The 24,111-nt window shown below is 39.2% G+C and overlaps 1 protein-coding gene and 1 long non-coding RNA gene across 3 annotated transcripts; one reads left to right on the forward strand and one right to left on the reverse strand.

The window, feature by feature from the left end:
• Positions 1-5,892: 5,892 nt before the first annotated feature.
• On the reverse strand, positions 5,893-7,176 carry LOC125804577 (uncharacterized). The gene is made up of 2 exons (XR_007440696.1): positions 6,561-7,176; positions 5,893-5,976 (listed from the first exon to the last, which is right to left on the reverse strand). It is a non-coding gene; the product is annotated as an uncharacterized LOC125804577 (long non-coding RNA).
• A 2,260-nt stretch (positions 7,177-9,436) lies between these two features.
• LOC103035405 (KH homology domain-containing protein 4) lies at positions 9,437-23,766 on the forward strand. Of its 2 annotated transcripts, none has more exons than XM_007242434.3 (14): positions 9,437-9,610; positions 11,027-11,324; positions 12,713-12,829; positions 13,766-13,845; positions 13,988-14,040; positions 14,143-14,363; positions 17,003-17,211; positions 18,523-18,583; positions 19,219-19,276; positions 20,092-20,327; positions 21,505-21,618; positions 21,792-21,856; positions 23,311-23,399; positions 23,494-23,766. In XM_007242434.3, the coding sequence occupies exons 1-14, from the start codon at positions 9,594-9,596 to the stop codon at positions 23,631-23,633; spliced, it is 1,758 nt and encodes a 585-aa protein (XP_007242496.3). In that variant the 5' UTR covers positions 9,437-9,593; the 3' UTR covers positions 23,634-23,766. The 2 variants fall into 2 exon arrangements, with proteins under 2 accessions (XP_007242496.3, XP_007242495.3); XM_007242433.3 differs by having other exon boundaries at positions 9,438-9,610; positions 21,789-21,856.
• Positions 23,767-24,111: the final 345 nt, after the last annotated feature.

Consider the following 24,111-nt stretch of genomic DNA (forward strand, 5'->3'; position numbering starts at 1 on the left):
GAAGATGCTGAATTCTATCACCTGTCTGTCAAAACATAATATTAAGTTGGCATTAAGCTCAAACATCAATATACAGTATATCATCGTCGCTGTCCAATGAAAAACACTTATCTCCAAAACAGCACCTTTACAGGAGAGAGAGACCTTGTAAACTTTCAGTGGAAGTCAATGTAAAAAGAGTTTATTTCAGGTCATTTTAAAGAGTTTCTATTGGTCTGTTCATCAATAAAAAATTTTGACAGTGTAAGGGACAGTTTATAGATTCAAATTATGTATTAAACTAAAAATCGTCAAAAATGGACAGCTACGATATTCAAGGATTTAAGGAGACTTTTTTGTCATTTACATCACATGTGGGACATGAGGTGGAACGAAACTGTATTCTCACTGTCCAATAACACCCAAAAGAGCAATTGTTTAAATAGATAAATATAAAAATATAATAAAATATTTTCAATTTCAAGATAATTACACGAATATGAACATGTAACATGATAAGGTCTCAGTGCGGAAGAAAGAATCAGTGTTGTTTTAATATGTAACAGACCTGGATTTTGGTCACTTACCTGTCACTTATCAGTACTATGTGTGTTTTGGTCACATAACATTTTGACTTGCATTTAATCAAATAACTGTGTATTGGAATACTAAATTCTAAATATATTGGCATAACGCTAACTGGCACAAAGTTTCGTCATTCGCATCACATGTGGTACATGAGGTGGAAATAAATTGTGCTCCTCTTTTACGCTGTGTCGGGGAGGGATGCTGGACGACTGGGCAGGCTGGTGAGGAAAGCTGGTTCTGTGCTGGGATTGTGCTGTGTAGTTCTTAACACCACTGGCAGAGAGGAGAGCCCTCAGCAAGCTGCTGAACATCATGGACAATGTTCACCACCCTCTGCACCCACAGCACCATCACCATGCAGAGGAGCTCATTACCATACCCCCACAGAGACACTTCCTCAGAGATGCCCTATTATATTATTATTTTTATTGCTTATTTTATTCTGCACTAGTATTTATTGTCCACTGTTTACTGTTCAATTTAAATGATTATATAACTGTGTCATTGCACTGCACTACATCCATAACACATACTAAAATACTGTATATGTGTATATGAAATATATATATATATATATATATATATATATATATATATATATATATATATATATATATATATATATATATATATATACTGCTCAAAAAAATAAAGGGAACACTCAAATAACACAATAAAACTCCAAGTAAATCAAACTTCTGTGAAATTAAACTGTCCACTTAGGAAGCAACACTGATTGACAATCAATTTCACCAGCTGTTGTGCAAATGGAATAGACAACAGGTGGAAATTATTGGCAATTAGCAAGACACACTCAATAAAGGAGTGGTTCTGCAGGTGGGGACCACAGACCACTTCTCAGAACCTATGCTGTCTGGCTGATGTTTTGGTCAGTTTTGAATGTTGGTGGTGCTTTCACACTCGTGGTAGCATGAGACGGACTCTACAACCCACACAAGTGGCTCAGGTAGTGCAGCTCATCCAGGATGGCACATCAATGCGAGCTGTGGCAAGAAGGTTTGCTGTGTCTGTCAGCGTAGTGTCCAGAGGCTGGAGGCGCTACCAGGGGACAGGCCAGTACACGGGGAGACGTGGAGGAGGCCGTAGGAGGGCAACAACCCAGCAGCAGGACCGCTACCTCCGCCTTTGTGCAAGAAGGAACAGAAGGAACACTGCCAGAGCCCTGCAAAATGACCTCCAGCAGGCCACAAATGTGCATGTGTCTGCACAAACGGTTAGAAACCGACTCCATGAGGATGGTATGAGGGCCCGACGTCCACAGATGGGGGTTGTGCTCACAGCCCAACACCGTGCAGGACGCTTGGCATTTGCCAGAGAACACCAGGATTGGCAAATTCGCCACTGGCGCCTTGTGCTCTTCACAGATGAAAGCAGGTTCACACTGAGCACATGACAGACGTGACAGAGTCTGGAGACGCCGTGGAGAGCGGTCTGCTGCCTGCAACATCCTTCAGCATGACCGGTTTGGCAGTGGGTCAGTAATGGTGTGGGGTGGCATTTCTTTGGAGGGCCGCACAGCCCTCCATGTGCTCACCAGAGGTAGCCTGACTGCCATTAGGTACCGAGATGAGATCCTCAGACCCCTTGTGAGACCATATGCTGGTGCGGTTGGCCCTGGGTTCCTCCTAATGCAGGACAATGCTAGACCTCATGTGGCTGGAGTGTGTCAGCAGTTCCTGCAAGATGAAGGCATTGAAGCTATGGACTGGCCCGCCCGTTCCCCAGACCTGAATCCGATTGAGCACATCTGGGACATCATGTCTCGCTCCATCCACCAACGTCACGTTGCACCACAGACTGTCCAGGAGTTGGCGGATGCTTTAGTCCAGGTCTGGGAGGAGATCCCTCAGGAGACCATCCGCCACCTCATCAGGAGCATGCCCAGGCATTGTAGGGAGGTCATACAGGCACGTGGAGGCCACACACAATACTGAGCCTCATTTTGACTTGTTTTAAGGACATTACATTAAAGTTGGATCAGCCTGTAGTGTGTTTTTTCACTTTAATTTTGTGTGTGGCTCCAAATCCAGGCCTCCATTGGTTAATAAATTTGATTTCCATTGATGATTTTTGTGTGATTTTGTTGTCAGCACATTCAACTTTGTACAGAACAAAGTATTCAATGAGAATATTTCATTCATTCAGATCTAGGATGTGTTATTTGAGTGTTCCCTTTATTTTTTTGAGCAGTGTATATATATCATTATATCTTATTTTTCTTTTGTAACTTCTGTGTACTATGTATACCTGCTACTGGGTGTCTATAATTTCCCTCTGGGATCGGAAAGCCTCACTTCCAAAGTCTTTTATCAGTCTGATCAGACTGAGAAAGGCTGGAATTATGGAGCTAATGACTCCAGCAGAAAAGACTATAACTAAAGGCAGAGAGCCAAAGGGTAACATAGACATGGAACACTCTGAAACACTGGAAAAATATGTGTACATTAGAATTTTGTACACTGAGCTGTATGGGTTGTGAAGTGCAGTGATGGGAGTAACGGCGTTGAAATAAACGGCGTTACTAACCAGAGGCGGTTCCTTAATTAAGCAAACCGAGACATTTGCCAGCGGGAAGTGTACGCGACTAGAGTGACAGCTGTCACAGTGAAAATGAAGCGGAGTTATGAAAGTGGTTCTGCTAAACGAAAGAAACGGACAGAGAGCAAAAGAATCAAAGATGTAGTGCCAAAATTCACCTCCCTTTTTTACACCTCCTGGACCGATCAGTGTTCGCCGATCGTCGATACCGATATTGGGCGGGGCCAAATGCCACATTAATGCCACACAGGTGCCAGACAAACCTGGTACAGATTCCTCTAATTACATCCACGCCAAATCAAACACTGGTAATTTACACTGATAGTAAATAAACACAAGTGTTACTGACCAAAATAAACGCTTTTTAGGAGAGAGATAAGTTCTGTGTAAATATTTATAAGACAATACCTGACAAAAGGACGCAAAGGACGAGGACGTGAATCAATTATCTAACCAGCCTTTACTGATTTCTGCCCCCAATAACCCTTTCAATAACCTCCAATAGCCTTGAATAGTCTTCAGTAGCCTTCAAAAGTCTAACCTTGCAGCCGTGGTGTGTCCACTAAACTAAACTCCGTAGTTATAAACATCCTGAGGTTAGCAGCGCGCTAACTAACCTGTTTTTAATGTAATCCCAGCAGTGACTCCGTAACGCAATAGTTACTTTTACTGGTAACTAGTAACTTTTATAGTGGAGTAACTCAGTTAGTAAATCAGTTACTTTTTTGGAGGAGTAACTAGTAACTATAACTAACTACTTTTTCAAAGTAACGCGCCCAATACTGGTGAAGTGTACCGTAGAATACTGAGGTTTTTTTTTACTTATAATGAAAAAGCAATCCTTTTGATCCTATATGAAATTATTTTAAAGATTTAAGCTATTTAGAATCATTGACTAAGAGTGGTAGTATGAGTCAAACGCCTTCCTTTTGGGACTGAGTTTAAATAAAATGTAATAATAAATGGCGTGTTGGTGCCATCTAAAGGCCAGAGTGAGTAACGCACCTGGAAAAAAACTTAAAACATTTAAAACTATATTTATTTAATTAACTTCCAGAGATAAAAAAAATATCTCAAAATAACTAATTTGAGAATCATGTGGAGGAGCAAGCCTGTCACACAAGAAAATACATAAAAGTAAATGCATAAAAGAAACAAAGAAAAAAGTAATGGTTAGTATAAAAATCATAAATAAATTAATTAATGGATTCATGTGGGACATAAAATCATTAATAAATTGATCAATTCAGCATAGAATATAAGTAAAAAAATATATACATTTTTCACTTTTTGTTTATTATTTCTGTATAACTTTCTATTTTTTAATAATGCCTATATTATTTATTTTGTTTTTGTATGCATATTTGTTGTGGGTATATTTTTATCTTTTGTTCAGTTTACTTATTTATTTATTTATTTTTCTGTACGATAATTAGGAGCATGTTTTTTCGGGCAGGCTTAGCATCAACACCAGGAGCTGGTTGGAATTTATCTATTTTCTACGCTGAATTTATTAATATGACTGATACAAAACAATTAATTTATGAATTAATTTGTGTTTTTATATAGTCACTATTTCATTTTTGTTTGTTAATTTTATTTTTTTTATTCATTTATTTATTTTTATTTTTCCTTCCCCTTCCTAACCATGGAATTAAACTTTTTTTCCCCTCATTTCCTTTCAGAAGCTCTATCATAGAATAGTATAATAATAAGGGGAACTTTCTACTCCTTACATTTTAAAAATAGCCTCGTTACTCCTATTCGTTTTCATTCCGGCTTCTCATCCTTCAATAAAAAACCCTATCCAGAGAAACCTCTCCATCCAGATAGAGTGGATCTGATTGTGATTGGATGAGAAGTATAAACATATACCATTCCGACTCCCTATTGGTTTATACTGTGATCCATCACACCTGCACACGTCACGATCCTTAAAAGTCTTCCGGAGTAGGATACACTGATGTAACCTCCGTTGGAAGCCTACTACAGGTGGATTTTAAGCTGCTTCTTTCGTCTCCTACGGGCTGCGTCCGAAATCGCGTACTTAAGCAGTACGTACTGGATTGGGGTGAGTACGCACTGCTTGTCGAGCAAAGCAGTACGCTTTTTCAGTACGCCAGACCGCAGTACGCACGCAGCCTCGGACGCACTACATCCACCATCTTACCTCTGACGCCCTTTCACCTCTCACCCCTCCTAACCAGCGGCACACTTTACAGAGCTTTACCCTAATTAATTTCATTAAAATCCCCTCATTAATCAGCTCTTATTAATAAATAAACCCCCAAACTGTCCTATTTAATAAACACTGACTAAATAAAACTTAAAATTAATATTTCCTCAAATATGAAATATTTAATAATAAATATGAACAGACTGTTTAATATTCATGAAGCATATTAATAATACTAGCTTATGCAACAAAACAATTATCAAAAAGTTTCAATGATAAATACCAAAATGTTAATTAATTCCTGCCTTTCCATTTCACCTCAGAATTTCCTTTTCTAGCCTAAATATTTAAACACATGATCCTTATTGTTATACATTATCTTTTACTGACTGCATTAAACATAAAGGCAACATATATGCATTACTGATGTAAATAAAATATGCTAGAACCAGTCAGTTTCTGGAAAACTGGGGATCATATTTGGCAATAAAAAAATATTTTAGTTATTTTATTTAATATAATTTTTCCCTCACTTGCATATTTACACAAATACATTTCTCACAAAATACAAGAATGACAAGTCTTTAAAGTAGCTTTATTTATTTTTTTTATTCATTGTTCATTTTTCTCCCTCTCTTCATCTTCATCCTCTCGAGTAGGAAGGATAGTTGAATCTGAAACACACACAGATTAAAACAGTTTAGCTTGGTCATTAAACAAATATAATATAAATTCTGAACAACATAAAAGTCTTACCATCCTGGCTGGTTAGCTAGCTATTTAATAAAACTAAATAAAATGGTCAGATTTTGGTTATAATTTATTAATGTGATTTTTGGCAACCAGTCTGTCTGTCTGTTGAAAAGCCTCTCTGATATCAGCAGCCTTTTTTCTCAGATGAGTTTATACAGACTGATCAGTATTAAGTTAAAACTGCCCCAGCTCTTCAGCACTGCAGCAGTATACAGGGCTGTAGTGAGTTAGTAAACGCTGGTGTTGTAGAACAGAAGATTAATAAAGAGTTGTGATAAGTTTGATAACTCTAGCTAAGCTAACTGATCTCAGTAGCACAGGGCTAACGCTGCTGAGTAAAGCAGTTCAGATCCGAAAATAAAGATGTTCTGTCTGCAACAGCATTAATAACAAACCCACACCCCTATAACTCGCTACTTTAACTTAAACTAACCCTCATAAATCTTTCATTTACAGCCTGATATCACAAACAACCAAAACAGTTTATATATCTGAATCTCCTCACCTCATAAACTTCTCTCTCTCTCCACTCCTCTCCTCCGCCGCTCCGCCGCTCACTGACGGGTCACTCAGCTCAGCGCGGCTCCCGGTGGATTGTGGGAAATATTAGCGGGTGAAGTGTGCTGGGCTTGTATACTTAAAAATGTCTCCCGGTGCAGTACGTCATCCGGGAACTTTTCGCGTACTCAAACTCGCCTACTGCGCATTCGGACACACTACCCGATCTCGCATACTGCTTTTGCATACTGTTTAGTATGGAAGTACGCGATTTCGGACGCAGCCACGGGCTGCGTCCAGAAACTTTTGCTACTCCTCCTCTCCTACTCCTCCTTTCCTACTCCTCCTCTCCTACCCCGGAAGAAGGTGGAGGAATCGAGGAGAGGAGAGGAGGAGGAGGAATGGAGGGAAGGAGCTGTAATTGGGGAAATGGGACAGCTGATCCCTTTTAGATAGGATGTTGACTACCGTTGAACTGAGCCAATCACAACGCTCACTTTCAGCACGTTTCATAACATTACTATCACACACAGCTAAAAATTCAGATATTCCAATAAAATCCTGTTTACTCCCAGACGCATTTTTGGCCGCATCTCTGACCAGTGACTCTGGCAGCCCTGTCTGACCTCAGCCTTATGAGGGATCCAGTTCCTCATCAGTACCTAAGTTAAAATAAATAAGTAAATAAATGAATTAATTAAAATTATATATATATATATATATATATATATATATATATATATATATATATATATATTATAAATAATATATGTTTTTATATGTATAACATGATACACATAGGGTCATAAATATAGTTTTACTGAGCATACAGTTTATCTAAACTATAAATTATATTACTGCTTTACTGGCTGTTTAATTAGATAAGGAACCTAGTTAATTAATGTGTTTATGACGTATATTTGGGCGTTGCCTTCCCCATTTTCACGTGCTCTGTGGGCGTGGATGCAGTGATGTCATTGGAAAATCCTTAAAAGTCTTCCGGAGTAGGATACACTGGCTGCGTCCAGAAACCCCAAAAGTGTCTCCTTTTTCCTACCGATCCTCCTCCTCTCCTCCGTGACCCGGAAACTGATTTCGTGAGGCCATCTTGCCGCCTGTCCGAATACCGTAGGAGACGAAAGAAGCCGCTTAAAATCCACCTGTAGTAGGCTTCCAACGGAGGTTACATCAGTGTATCCTACTCCGGAAGACTTTTAAGGATTTTTAATGACATCACTGCATCCACGCCCACAGAGCACGCGAAAATGTGGAAGGCAACGCCCAAATATACGTCATAAATATATTAATTAACTAGGTTCCTTATCTAATTAAACAGCCAGTAAAGCAGTAATATAATTTATAGTTTAGATAAACCGTATGCTCAGTAAAACTATATTTATGACCCTATGTGTATCATGTTATACATATAAAAACATATATTATTTATAATATATATATATATATATATATATATATATATATATATATATATATATATATATATAATTTTAATTAATTCATTTATTTACTTATTTATTTTAACTTAGGGACTGATGAGGAAACTGAATCCCTCATAAGGCTGAGGTCAGACAGGGCTGCCAGAGTCACTGGTCAGAGATGCGGCCTAAAATGCGGCTGGGAGTAAACAGGATTTTATTGGAATATCTGAATTTTTAGCTGTGTGTGATAGTAATGTTCTGAAACGTGCTGATAGTGAGCGTTGTGATTGGCTCAGTTCAACGGTAGTCAACATCCTATCTAAAAGGGATCAGCTGTCCCATTTCCCCAATTACAGCTCCTTCCCTCCATCCCTCCTCCTCCTCTCCTCTCCTCGATTCCTCCACCTTCTTCCGGGGTAGGAGAGGAGGAGTAGGAAAGGAGGAGTAGGAGAGGAGGAGTAGCAAAAGTTTCTGGACGCAGCCACTGATGCACCCTCCGAAAGAAGCCTACTACAGGAGGATTTTAAGCGGCTTCTTTCGTCTCCTACGGTATCCGGACAGGCGGCAAGATGGCGTCACGAAATCAGTTTCCGGGTCACGGAGGAGAGGAGGAGGATCGGTAGGAAAAAGGAGACACTTTTGGGGTTTCTGGACGTAGCCCAGAAGACTTTTAAGGATTTTCCAATGACATCACTGCATCCACGCCCACAGAGCACGCGAAAATGGAGAAGGCAACGCCCAAATATACGTCATAAACATATTAATTAACTAGGTTCCTTATCTAATTAAACAGCCAGTAAAGCAGTAATATAATTTATAGTTTAGATAAACTGTATGCTCAGTAAAACTATATTTATGACCCTATGTGTATCATGTTATACATATAAATACATATATTATTTATAATATATATGTTTATATATATATATATATATATATATATATATATATATATATATATATATATATATATATATATATATATATATTTATTTTATTTTTTTTTTATTTTTTTTTTATTAATTCATTTATTTACTTATTTATTTTTACCTAGGGACTGATGTGGAAACTGAAACCCTCATAAGGCTGAGGTCAGACAGGGCTGCCAGATTCACTGGCCAGAGATGCAGCCAAAAATGCGGCTGGGAGTACTTTTATTGGAATATCTGAATTTTTAGCTGTGTGTGATAGTAATGTTCTGAAACGTGCTGAAAGTGAGCGTTGTGATTGGCTCAGTTCAACGGCAGTCAACATCCTATCTAAAAGGGATCAGCTGTCCCATTTCCCCAATTACAGCTCCTTCCCTCCATTCCTCCTCCTCCTCTCCTCTCCTCGATTCCTCCACCTTCTTCCGGGGTAGGAAAGGAGGAGTAGGAGAGGAGGAGTAGCAAAAGTTTCTGGACGCACCCAGGGAGTTATTTTGGTGAATCGATACACGACTCGGTTCATCGTGTCTGAGTGTTCTTAAGAGTCGAGTCGGAGAAGCGCTGCTGGATCTGCGGTTCAGCGCTGAAGTGCGGATAGTTAGTTAGGTTATTTAGCTCAGCAGCTCCGGTTTATACTGAAGTTTAGCTTCATTACTTTTAAACCAGCGTTTAAACATGGCATCGGGAACACCGTGAGTTTGTTTAGCTTGTTTTTTAGAGCTTTAGCTTAAACCCAGCGGGGAGTTCGCCCAGCTGTTTGTAGCATTAGCAACATGGCTATTGACTTAGCTGAACTGTTAGCTACCTAGCAGTTGCAGCAGATATTAGCGAATAAACGTTACATAATTATAAATACGTCTTTATAAGAGTGGTGTATACTAATACTGATTATAACTATATAACCTGTATATCTTATTTAGCTTTTTGTTAAAGTGTGTTTTTTCGTTTCAGTAGAACGCTCAGCTGTTAGCCTGTCTGCGCTAGCTGGGTTGTTACCTAACCTCCCCGTCTGTTAGTTAAAGTTATATTTCTGTGGGGGGTTGACTTATTTATCCTAAATTTTGTATTATATTAATAGGAGTATTATTAAGTGGTCTGGAGGGTTTGAAAGCGGCCTCAATAAGCTCTGAGTCCCGCTGATACTCCCCTCCTACAGTAACGGTAAAATCCCTGCAGAGGCTGAACAGGCCGCCGTCTCATAGTCCGAGCTGCGGCCTACTTGCCCTGCACACAAGTTCCCCCAGCACCGTACTCCAGCCCGCGGCTTCAAGGCCTACACCGGGGCTCTACAACATTTTTAACAATTTTTCTACCATATTAAGACATTAACACATGTATAGTGTTTATTAATATTCACACATTCATTTAATATTAATTAATATATTTAATAGCACACTACATTAAAGCTTAAAAAATACAGGAACACATGCATAATTATTTTTGTTAACAAAAAAAGTGTACAAAAAAGTACAATTAGAGTATTATTAAAAAAGGTAATTTATTTCAGTAATTTAGTTAAGTTTTTAAACTCTCATTTATATAGTTATATTGCACATAGAGAGGTATATTTTGAGCAATTATTTATTTTAGTGCTGATGATTATGAAAATCAGTGTCTCAGAATATTAGAGTATTATATAAGAGCAATTGGCACTTTTGTCAGTGTGGGCAGTTTGCCAAGTCCTGCTGGAAAATGAAGTGCTGTAAGATTTTGTGGGAGAACACTGCACTGACTTTGGGCTTGATTTAACACAGTGGATCAACACCAGCAGATGACATGTCTCTCCAAACCATCACTGATGTGGAAACTTCACACTAGACCTCGAGCAGTTTGGACTGTGTGTCTCTCCACTCTTCCTCCAGACTCTGGTCTCTTGATTTCCAAATGAAATGCAAAATTAACTGATCAGTGATTTTGAGAGACATGTCATCTTCTGGTGTTGGTCCAATGTGTTCAAACTTTTGACTTGTACTGTATGTCTTGAGTTGATTATGTTAACAGAAAATACATGTTCTATATTTTTTGCTTGTTTCCTGCAACCATTGCTGTTTGTATATATGAATGATTTGACTGAATGATTTCCTTGTGGTTCTACGTTTGTGTTTTAGGTGCCTAAACAGTCGATGGGATCAGCCCAAACCGAAAGCAGGCGTGATGCAGGGCATTCTGGGCAACGTATCCCATGCCCTTTCTCCACATACGGCATCAGCTTCTGCTAACAAGGGGGCAGGTAGGGTGGGGATTCAGCTTTCTGCATCAGGACCTCCTGGCTCAGTGGTGCCCACTGCTTCTGGAAATGATTCCCCACAGGGAGGGGTGGAGATGGCAGCTGCAATGGCAGCCAAAATTAATGCCATGCTAATGGCCAAAGGAAAGCTCAAACCACTACAGCCTTTACCCAGTAAGGTACGTACTGCACAGGTCAGCTAGATGATCACTAAAGGTCATTTAAAAGTTGTTGTTGTTGTTATGGATTCCAGTGGAGCTTCATATATGTACTAATTCGACACATTTATATTGATTTGAGTTTGGTGTGAAACGGTTATTTGTAGAGAAACTTACTAACTCTTATTTAATCACAGTAGTGAGCCAGGTGTGGCCATTTCTACATTACACGCAAAAAAACCCTTTTACATTCTATCCAACACTACCAGTGATCGTACAACAGTCTTTGCACTTTCTGTTTGCCATATAATACAGTGTAGGCTTGTGCAATTTGACAATGTATTTAATGTGACAAACATTCAGTATTACCCTCTATCATATTTAAATTGTTGCAAAATACAACGTCCTTTTTGGTCACCTTTTGGGTAACTGCTTGTCTGAAAGCTCTCATTCTCCCTCTTTCTCCCGCTCTCTCTTCTTCCCTCTCTCTCCCTCCTTCCTCGCTGGCTGCTGAAGAACCAGCTCAGTCCAGACCTGAATACCACTGCTAAACATTAGCATGGTGTCTGTCCCAATTGTACACTACAAAAAAGACATTTGGAACAAGGGTTTGGCACATTTTAATGATGTTGCCATATAGTAAGTAATAATGTGGCTGTTTTAAAGCAGCACTAGGTTGGATTTCCCTAATTTTTTATCTTTTTAAAGAAGTAAAATTACAGCTTGAAACTCACTGCAGCGCTGCATTGAGGTGTAATAGGAGGAATAGCGGTGCTCTCGTGTCTGTGCCGGAGCTCCTCTGAGCTCAAACCAGACTCTGTAAGTTTTCTGAGGCGGCCGCGACCAACGCTCGCCAGAACTGCGACCTGCTTTCCGACCTTTAGTTCTAACAGTTCTACAAGGACTACTGGTTCATTCTTTACAAACTAACATACAGACACTCTGGCAGAAGCTATGTGTCTGTGAAAGCCAGAAAACGAGAGAAACTAATCCCCCTGAAACATTTTATTACACTCTGCAACTGTAGGGGGAGCCCACGAGCACAAAATCTTAATCTTACCTAGCTACCGAGCTTTAAGTGTTTCAGGTGTTGAGATGAAAATTGGGATTTCCCATCATGTATTTTAATTTAAGAGTCCCTGCATTAACTTCTCTCATTTAAGTGTTCTTAACCATGATCCTGCACATCCTGCTCTACACATTTAGTGATTTTCCTGTCCCCAGCACACCTGATCAGCTAATCAGCTCATTAGACCTGTCAGAATAGCAGGGGTCAGTTAAATCAGTGCATCAGTCTGGAAAATTTACATAAGGCAACACAGAGTTTCTCAATAAAATGGGATCTAATAAAATATGAAAGTGTATTTTTGTTTGAGTGTAATTTAATTTATGTCTGTGTGTGTGTCTAGGTGCCCCCATGTGCTGCGCAGCTTGTCAGCAGTGAGGAGGTTGTCACTGAAGTGGACATTAATGACGTTCCGGTTAATTGCAGGAATCTGCTCACTAAAGGCAAAACCCAGGAGGAGGTGTGTGTTAGTGCAACTGCTTCTCAGTACTGAGTTTCGTTACTGTTTCGTAAGTGTGGAGTTCAGTAAGATAGAGTGAGGCCTGAAATTACCCCAGGCAAATTCAACCAGCATTATTTAATATTATTTATTTATGTTTATTTATTTAGGTATTTTAATATTTGAGCAAAAAGTAAAATGTCCAAAATAATGCATACCCGTTGCAACCTGTCAGTATCTATGGGAAAAATCCACAATTCTATATTATTCCACATAAGTCTTAAGTTTTTCTAAAATTTCTGAAATTACCCTGATGTATTGGGAACAGCTTTCTTTAATCAACTTAACAGGTGAAAAACAATAGTTGAAAAACAACCTCTGCAGTTGGTTTGTGGACAGTCATAACTAAGACAAAGGAGCCCACTGAGGTCCTGTGACTGCTCATAAGTCAGGAATAGGCTGTAAGGCCATATCTAATCTCTCTTATCTAAAATGTATGTTTTTAAGTTACAGTTTTCTGTTTTCAAGCCTCAAGGCAGACAGTCCAATTGACATGGCATTCTGCTGTGTTCCACAGAAGTAGGCTAACAAGGAAGCCACTTTTTCAGAAAAGGCTTACTCTGCCTTTGCAAGTGCTGAATAAAGAATAGTACTTCTCATTTTTGGTCAGATAAAAAAAAAAAAAATTATCCACAATGATGTACCCTTCTTTCTTCAAAAAAAAAAAACTTTCATCCATAAGAATTCCATCCCCACTGTCTACTGTCTACAAAAATTGGTGAATAAATTGTTAGCGGACAAAAATATTGAACATTTTGCAGTGCAGCCAGAATCCTGACTTGAATTAGTGAAGTGATCAGGGAGATGACAAATGACCGGAAAGGGTTAACCTGAAAGCCTTTTTTTTTTTTTTTTTAATAATAAAATAAAGGTCTCTAATGCATCGTTCTTTTGCAGATCCGGCTGTACAGTGGTGCAGTGGTGTCCACTAAAGGCCTCTACATGAGCGATGTGGAAAAATCGTCCAGTACAGGAGTGTATGTACAGTATTGGTAAAATAACAGTGGCTGAGGAATTGCATCAGAGTTCAGTAGAAAATCATGGACGTTTGAATGTTTTGCTGAATTTTTCCTTTTAACGTCTGTTTATAATAAATATATGTTTTTATTTTAATATTAGAGAGAGACCTCTGTATCTGCATGTGCAGGGGCGCACCCAGGATGAGGTCAACAGTATGTATATTTTCCATTTTTGTTCGTTTATAATTTTTCATTCGTAGTAAGCTGATAGACTGCTGAATATAATCTGCTGATTGCCTGATGTTTTCTTCTTAGAGGCTGTGCTGCGCATTAAGGAGATCATCTCTGAGGACTTGCTGCGGGCATCTGGAGGGCAGCAGCCTGCGGTGATGCCACCGCTCCCCATTTACCCACAGCCCCCCCGCCCAGCGACCCCTGCTCAGCCACTTCGCCCTCATCTGCCCTCCAGTGCCAACCCGCGCCTACCGAACGCTCCAGTGACTCCTGCCCACAGACCCCCACCTCCACACTCGGGGGTAGGTACCACACACTTAATCAACTCCTTTGTGTGTTTGGAGGTTAATGAAGGCGGGGTCAGTGAAGACCATGTGGCTCTTGTTGATACTCACCTCCTAAAACAGAACGAGCAGCTGAGAGATACTGGCAGGGGCTCAGAAGCCCTGTCTTCACACTGCTTTTGCTCATACACGCACATCTACGCCACTGTTCAGTTCACTACTTCAATAGTGAGTCTCAAACAGCATGACTGGACTGTACGTGTTCCACGGATCAGTTAAAGATGTTTCATTAGGAGCTGTAAGCAGCAGATGCTATTCAAAGGATGGTTGAAGGAAAAAGGGAGTCTGAGATTTTCAGGTATTAAGAGTGCTTTATTAGATTTTTTTTTCCTCATTGTGCATTAATGATGAGGGTAATTTTATTATTTTTTTTATTTTAGTTTATTTACGTGCATTTGTTTGGTTACATTTAAGGCAACGATAAACACTTGCATTTTTTTATTTTGTTAGTAATAAATAACTAAGTGTTTGTAGTAGGGATTCTTCAATACCTTGCTAATGGACGCGTACTCCCCAACGCGGCCCCGATACCAACATTAGAGACCTAGAGCACATTGCTGTGCTAATGAATAGACAAGTAAAAGTCTACAACCCCCCGGTTGTTTACTTCCTTTTTGTTCCTTGAAAGTCTTGTCCGATTGGCTGGAGAAATTAACGTTTAATTAAGGTGTCCATAGAGCAAAACTATTTTATTTATTTATTTTAAGTGTAAAAACAAGTATTCTTGTTTAGGGGAGAGTGAAAAGTAAGTAAAAATAAATAAATAAACTGTTGCACGTAGAATGTTCTAGGCAGGGGTCCTTAAAAAATCCAGGACATTAAGGTCTTAAATTGTCTTAAATTTACTTTAAAGTTGCTGTAGGTATAACATTTTTAGATGGTGCGTTTAATGCTGATGGGAAAGCACATGTTAACATTAGCAGCGAGTTACAGAGGAGAGAACTAAGGTTAGCATAAAGCTAACTAACGTTAGTGGTATATAACACAAGTTAAAATAGAGCTAGTTAACAATTAGCGGGGAGCAAGCTAACGTTTCTGGGGAGAGAACTAAGGTTAGGGGTGAGCTAGCTAACAACAGTGGCGAGCTAGCTTACATGCTAACATATTCTACAACATAAAAAGAAACAAAATGTAAAAAAAATAGATAAACGAGAAGCTTTAAGTTTAACTAAAAATTTATAACTACATATTTGGGCCTTAAATTATATGTATTGAGGTTTAAAAAAGGTCTTTCAAAGCATTAAAATTGACTTTTAAAGTGAAACAAGAACCTTGCTAGAGGACTAGGGCATTGCAGTTATGATTCAAATGGTGGTTTGAATCCTGGTCATGCAGCTTCACCATCAGCTGCCAGAGTCTGAGAGAGCACAATTGGCCTGGGTGGGTAGAAAGTGCTTTCTCCCCACATTACTACACTGCTATAATGCTCCTGATCGCCTAATTCAAAGTAGGTTTTTGTGTTGGCAACTACCCAAATACAGGTAGTTGTACTCTCTGTACAGATTTGCAACATAAGCATGACATGATAAATAATGCTGAACCAAAATATAAAAAAAACATGTAGTACTTCTAGCTTTAGCCTTAACTCAGCTAAAAGTAAAAAACTTATTACAGAAAACCACCTACTTTACCAGACATTCACCTGTACTTTCCTTCTGGAAAGTGAAGGGACTCCTAGATTTGATTCTGCTTGGTTCTGGTCAGTTACATCTTCAAAGTGAACTGGATTTCAGCTCTTCTGTTTTTTCTGGGGAAAAAAAGTTGGACACATTTGGCTCCAATTACTTTACACTTTGTTTTACACTTTGAAAACTCTACCTTAAATTATTTCTCAAGATCAAATATAATGAACAGTTAGCAGATTGTTAATTGATTTGTTATAATAAGATTTTATTCTTTAGAGAAATGTTGTTTTGTTACCATGTAACATTAAAACTAGTATGAACTGTTTTTAATTCTTCAGTCCTGATTCTGTGTACTATTATGTTTCTGGGTTGGTCTTGTGTGTTTTGACCTGCATGTAAAAAGAACACTGAATAAATACAATTGCCATTTAATTACCAACCATGCAGACTGCATACTGTATTATAAATGTCTTTAAATATCTTCATTTAGCACTTAAGTATCCAACCATTACTTACATTTTTTGCTTGCTAGCATCTAGGTCTCTTATTGGTCTCTGAATTTTAGAGTTCTTATTTTGAGGTGATTTATACTTTAAGATTATAGAAATAATTTTGCTCTTGCAACAATACAATCTGGGGAAGTCAAATCAAGTTCATTTATGGTAAAATAGTCTTGCTGAAAGGAATAAAAGTATTAAAATTAGCTTGATGCAATTGTGCTTCACACTGGTTGTTTTTAGCAGTGACAATTCCCACTAGTGGTTTTTGAATATCTAGCCTGTGCAGCTGTTAACTCTCACAGTAAGTTTTATTATTGTTGCCCATCTAGGCAAATGCTCATATGCACATTTGCAGGACCAGTTTAGGAGCAAAATGGCTAAGTCTTATTTTGCTCAGTGTTTGAGTTGTAATGGGGGTGTGGTTTAGTGTTAGTGTAAAGTGTAATTGATGTGCCTCTGGTGCTGGTTGCAGAGTTTTGTCCACACTAAGATATTTGTAGGCTTGGACCAGTCGCTGCCGTCCTTCAACGTGAACGAGAAGGTGGAGGGGCCGAGCGGTACGTACCTGCAGCACATCCAGACGGAGACGGGGGCGCGCGTGTTCCTCCGGGGGAAAGGTTCCGGATACATCGAGCAGGCTTCACGCAGGGAGTCCTTTGAACCACTCTACCTGTACATCAGGTACTGCACTTTACACTCCTAGACCAGGAACAGGAGTTCAGACCTGTTTGTTAAACAGGTTCTTAGAGCAAATAAAACATTCTGGCATGACGGTTATTCCAAATAATGCTGAGTAAAATGGCTGATTTAGAAGTTCAAGGAGGTCGTGTGGTGTTATAGTGGCAGTAAAGTGCAACATAATATTCTCTTTAACCCCAGCAGATTTTTACACAATAACTGGGTTCCAGTGGAGGCAGAATGTACGAAACCTTAAATTTAAGGTGATAAAAGATACAAACGTCTAGATTTTGAGACAAGGTCTTAAAAATACATTTCATTTAGTCAAGACTTAGATAAAATTTAGTTAATTCATACCCCTACCCCTTTTTTTCGAGTGAAACAACTTACCCAAGAATTGGAAAACCCTTCGATCACCTGATACGTCATCAGGAGAGCTAAAGTAGCTGCTGGTCATCTAGTTAACTTTATTCAAAGCATCGTATGTCTTCAGAAAGGGGGCAGGTGGTGCAGAAATGAAAGCACCATATAATGTAAAATAGGAAAGTTACTGACAGAAACTCCTATTGATATGATCTTCACATTAAAAAGTGGTAATATGGCGCTAATCTAAGAAAACTTACATTTGTGGGTTTCGTTGGTTGCTTGTTTTGCCATCTTACCAGTAATTGTCATACCACTTGGTGTGATCTTTGGTTGGTGTGCATCTAAAAAATCTCAGTATGAAGGGCTGAGAAGCCCTATCCCTTCCCCCAACCTACCCCTCCAGCCTAACACGAATCAGAACACCACTACACCACTAACATCATTACACTACTTACCCCTACCCATCTGTTTTGCTTGTGAACGCCAAGGGGTAGGGGTAAGTGGTGTAATTTGTACACTAGTGTTGTGTTAGTAAGGTTAATTGTGCTAAGATTGTAACTATTTGATTGTCTGTTTTACTATTTAATTAATACCATTTTCTGTAAATAAATAAATAAAATTATTTATAATAATAATTAAAATAATGTTTTTTTTAAGACCTTCTGTATCATTGGAATTTGTTCTGGTATGGCGTTGTGCTGGTCTAAAATTTCACTGAAACCTGCAAGAATAATGGATAACATGTTATGTGAAATTTCTCCAGATTACCCCATACAGCCTAGCTTAGCCATTAGCATCAGCTTTCAGTCTGAAATTGCCCCTCTGTCATTAACAAGAAATTAGTTTTGGTTTGTTGGAAGACCAGTTCTAACAAAGAGGTGTTTATTAGAATATTTCATTTGTACAGTAAAATAAAATTTGTAATTTTTTTTTTTTTTTTTTTAACAGCCACCCAAACTCTGCTGGACTGGAATCAGCCAAGAAACTCTGCGAGAGCCTTTTAGAGACGGTGAGTCTAAACTGCTGTTTTATCTATTTATGTATTATTAATATTAAGGGTCACTAGTGTTTTACCATTGCATGATTTTAAATGGTTGCTCTGAGCTTCCAGTGGAGTAAACTGAACTTGATCAAGGATTATAGTTGCTGTTTTTGCTCTTTTGCTTTTACGTGATGCATATTTGCACAAATTCAGGGACAATTTGAGAAAAATAAAGCTTGGAAGAAACACGTGGATAGCTAGATGGGTAGCTTACTGGGCTTACTGATACACTTTCACTCACACAAGCAACTTGTTGCCTGCCAGTGTGAAAGCAGGGTAAGACTAAGTTTTAGGTGAAAAATAGAGGTTTATGAAAATGTGACTGGACCAATGGCAGCTGTTTTGAAAACTGATAAATTAGACTTAACTTGCACACGTGGGGACCTCAGATCAAATTTTTATTTTTTTTTTGTTTGATTGTAAAGCTGCTGTCTTGCTGGCCTAAGTAAAGTAAAGTAAATATTTGAGAACCAAATGATTTGCATATTAAGAGTAATGTACTTGTCTGTAAAGGATATGGAGCCTTTAAAGTTGGCTGTGTGTAGGAGGTGTGTGGTGTAGTGGAGGTGCTAATGTGAGTAATTGTGTGTTTTTAATTACAGGTGCGGGCAGAGCATGCACGTATGCTGTCTATGTACACGGCCACCGGCTCCACACAAGGTGACACTTCATATACCCTTTACACTTCTAATCCCTCCCACCTCCACCTTCATGTAGGCTGCTTGTCTAGTCAGCTACATACAGTGGTGCTTACATTTTTTTTCTGCATAAAGATGAATTAAAACATTTGTCCTGAAACTAGATAAAAAGAATCCAATTAAAACAAATGAGACGCACATTATTATACTTGGTCATATTTCATTATTTATAATGGAAAAATTTTACAAAATATTTTACATATTTGTAAGTGGCAAGCAGCAACGTTCATTTTGGAAAGCAGTGGCCTTTTCCTTACAACCCTGCCATTTACACTACTGTTGTTTCATTGTTCTCCTGATGGTGGACTAACTAATATTTACATCAGCCAATGTGAGAGAGGCCTTCAGTTGCTTAGAAGTTACACTTCTAAACAACTCCCACTACACCCCGCCTTTATCGTGAAGTGATTTTTGTTGTCTACAATCTGTCTGACTGTGGATTGGTGAAGTCCAGATTCTTTAGAGATAGTTTTGTAACGTTTTCCAAGTATAATATTTCTCATTTCTTTAACTAGGTTCTCTTTATCTACTTTTCAGGACTTTGTGAAAATCGAATTGTTTTAGATGTTTATGCAGAATTGTAGAAAGGTTTCCAGCAGCACTGTAAGTCTTGAAGCTCTAGTGATTAAAGTAAAGAGGAATTGAAAGAGAAGCCACAGAACAGCACACTCAGTCACGTTTATTAAACAGTTTAAGACTTGCAATACTCTTACATATCAGAACAGCTGAATCATTGCTTTAAGTGGATGAGATACTAAGTGTGTGTCTGTGTTGTAGCGTACCCGTCTCAGGGGTACTCTTCCAGCAGCAGCTACAGTGGTCAGTCCTGGTACGGCTACCCGACTAATGGCTATACTAGCGCCTACCCATCATACCCTGCTGCAGGAGGATACTGGAACCAAGCCAGTGAACCATCCAGCCAGACCAGCGCAGACACAAAAGCCCCTGGACCTGCGCAGGGCATGGTTCAGTATCCGGTCTGCCCCCGCAAACCTTCTGCCTTCTTACTGCCGGTCAGTCTCATTTAGGATTTGAGAATTGGGAATTTATTGTTTTGCAGACCTGCCAACATGTACGCATTTTGATCTCCTAATACACTTGGACGCTTCCATGTTCTGAAGTATGCTTATGGTTTTATCTCGCACTTTACAGTTTTTTTATTCAGAATTTCACTAAATGTAATTCAACCACTGTGTTAGAGCGATTTGTGAGCATGTGCTTTCGGCCAATCAGAGAGCTTAGTTTTCATCAGTCTCCTTATTATTGACTGTAATGGTGAACTTGTCTGAGTGCGTTCATGGCTTCGCACATTGTTTATCGCGTGTCCAGCAAGATACCAAGCTTTATTTTCTCCAAACTGTCGACACAGCTTGATGTGCTAAAGGCTATCAGTGTGTCTCTTTCCATCACTTCTCTCTGTCTGTCTCTCTGTCTCTCTCTCTGTCTCTCTCTTATCTGTCTCTGGTTCTTTTGGTCTCTGACTCTGTCTCTCTCTCTCTCTTTTTCTCTCTGTCTCTCATTTGGTCACTCACTGGGTCTTTCTTTCTCGGGCTCTCTCTCTATCTGTCTCTCAGTCTGTTTCTTTGTCTGTCTCTCACTTGGTCTTTCACTCTGTCTCTCTTTCTGTCCCTCTCTCTCTTTCTCTCTGTCTCTATCTCTCTATCTGTCTCTCACTTGGTCTCTCACTCTGTCTGTCATTCTCTTTCTGTCCCCCTCTGTCTCTCTCTCTCTCTCTCTCTCTCTCTCTGTCTGTTTCTTTGCCTGTCTCTCACTCTGTCTTTATCTTTCTCTCCCTCTCTTTCTCTCACTCTCTCTCTCTATCTGTCTCTCTCTGTCTGTTTCTTTGTCTGTTTCTCTGTCTCTCACTTGGTCTCTCACTCTGCTTTCTCTCTCTCTGTTTCACGCTCTCACACGGTCTCTCACATTCTCTATTTTAATGCACTAAATTTACCCTGAGAATGTTACAATGCAGTGAAGAAAAATAATCTAGCCTTCCAGTCTCACACTACACTTATTAGTGCCCCTCTCCCAAAAATGGGGTTGTGGTTTGGGGAGGGGTTGTACAGGTCTGCATTTTGAGGAAATACCTTTCAGTATGGTTGTCTGTCCCCTCTTTTGATGTACTATACTGCCACACTAATAATTAAATAGCCCTGTATTGATTGTTTATATGCTTTTCGTGCTTGTTAGGATGATGACAGCCCACCCGGCACTACAACAAACACCTCATCCAGCTCTCCTGACTCCAGGAGCCCAAAGAGACGGTTTATAGAAGAGGGGGAAGAAGAAAATAAGGACACTGAGGTAGGGATCTATGTTACTGGTGTAACATTTTAGACACATTTTAAATAAAATGAGTTCCGCTAAATACGAGCATGCAATTTATTAAGACATAAAAGGTCTGTTTATAGATTATATTGATGACGTTCTAAAGATGTTTTTTAAGAGACACATGCATATGTCTGTTTACACAGCAGAATAAGCCTGATGATCCAGTGAAGGAGACGGACTGTAGGTCTGAAGGTGGCAGTAAATCCGATGGGTGAGTTGTTCTACGGAGTTTCAGTGGTAAAGTGCATTTCTATTGGGGTGGAATTAAAGGAGAATTAATTTGCACCCAGACTGCTGAACTGAGGCACCATTAAAGGACCAATCTGTAGTAAATGAGTGTAAAATGGCTACACCAGGCCAATTTCTGCACAAGCACTAGAGCCCACTCACCTTTCCTTTGAAACCAAACTCGTGTGGGTTGCGAGATTGACGTACAGTGGCAAATAACAAGTCATACACTGTAAGATGATTTTATCTGTTGCTACCAAAGTAGTAAACAGCTGACTGATCTGCTCCTTCCTTGTGACTGATATAAATTCACATTAGCATGTTATAGCATGACCACATTAACCAGCAGCTCAGATCACTTTAGTTATCAATCTCTAATACTGGCTGCCTTGATAAACTAGCTGTACATGGACCAATACTGCAGTCTTATGTGGAAATGACCAAAATGCCTATTCCTACTACACTGATTGTGGTGATAAATGTAAATTCTGTTACTTAATGCTGTTGTGTTCTATACCTGGCAAACCTGGATGTGCAAATGAGACTGAGGGGAGATGGTGGTGGGCAGGTTCGGAGGATAAAGCTCACACAGTTCAAATAAGAAAATACTGGCTAAAGCTCTGTTGATGCCTCTGTTTGCTACCAATGTTCTGAAATACAGCACTTTCAGCCAATACTTAAAAAAGGCTTATAATTATAGCGATAGAGGGATAACTTACTAATGCAAATACATGGCTATTTTGCCACACAGTACTTTAAAACATCCTTGCGATAGTTGACTTCTGCACCAACTTCAGTCCAAAACTAATGCGAATATTCACGAGACTTATCAGCTGTAGTTTTGTTCATGCTCGTAGTTGACTTATCGTGATTTAATTTCAAGATGGCATTGGCTGAGAACTACATGGAGATATTGTGTGTTTATAAGCAGTGTTTTTAATAAACTGTTAGTGCTCTTTCAAAGTTCTCAGTGCCTCGTTTTAAATATCAGGGTCCTCAGAATTCTACCAATGAAGTGTGGAGCTACTTTGAGTTTGTTAATAGTGTAAAAATAGTGATTTGCATGGGTAACTCTATGCCCCTATCACTAGTATTGTAAGTCTGTTGGGAACATTGACTAAAAGATCTGTATTTCAGAATGCTGGGGGTAAATGGAAGTGGGCTACTCAACAGAAGTTTGTACTCGTTATCATTTTCACTAAAACCCAAGTCCATTTCACACCGGATTTAGCCTTTAAAAAAAAGGTTCCTTAATATTTGATGATGCATCCTGATAATTTTACACAAAACATAATCCTTAATGGCCCTTTAAGAACATCCTACAGACACTAAAAGAGTGTTTGATGAAATCAGTGGTGTAATAGTAAAGCCTATCATTTTTAACCCGTTTTAAGTGTTTGTCTGTATTTTAAGAAGTGCGTGTTTGTGTTTGTTTAGAGTGTTGATGCCCCCGCCTTCTGTCCTGATGCTCCCAGCAGTGCGAAAGAGGCCGAGAGACACAGAGCAGCCTGCGCACTCCAACACGGGTAAAAACACCAACACTTCCATTCAGTCCTGTAGCTCCACCTCAGTTTAGATCAGTTCCTACATTTAGTGTGTGTTTAATTTATTCCTGCTCAGGCCTGAAGGAGGAGAAGGATGACGAGGAGGCTGTGGAAGTGAAGAAGACGAAGGTGTTTACTGATTTATCTGGACTCGTGCCATATGGAGGAGACTCCTCTGATGAGGAAGAAGAGAGCAGGAGGAAGAACAGTGCGTAGACGTGTGCAGACGTGCGCGTGTGCACAGGACAAATTGCCTGATTTGGATCTCTCTCAGATGGAACTTTTCAGATTTTGAAAATGGTGAAACGGTTCCTATGGAATACAGAAATAATAAAAGAATGAACTGTAACAGAGGTGGATTTGAGTGTTTATTCATTACATTATTAATATAAAGGGGAAAAAAATATTTTTTCTCACTCTGGAGCCTGCTAGAGTAGTTAAACAAGATGTTTCTCATTCTTTGCAAATTTCTTGTGTTCGAGTTTTCCCTTTTAATGTGCAGCTTGACTAGCAGTTTTAAATTAAGCTATAATTTTAGTCAAGCTTAACATTAGCAACAAGGTTTTTTTTTTTTTTTTCTTTTCCCCCCTCTTTCTTCTCAGTGTTCCTACAGCCTGCTAGAGTAGTTAAACAAGATGTCTCATTTTTGGTACATTTATATCTCGCTCCCGTTTAGCCAGGCCCGGAGTGCGTG

This window comes from Astyanax mexicanus, chromosome 9, assembly GCF_023375975.1.
Source record: "Astyanax mexicanus isolate ESR-SI-001 chromosome 9, AstMex3_surface, whole genome shotgun sequence".
Classification (NCBI taxonomy): Eukaryota; Metazoa; Chordata; class Actinopteri; order Characiformes; family Acestrorhamphidae; genus Astyanax; species Astyanax mexicanus.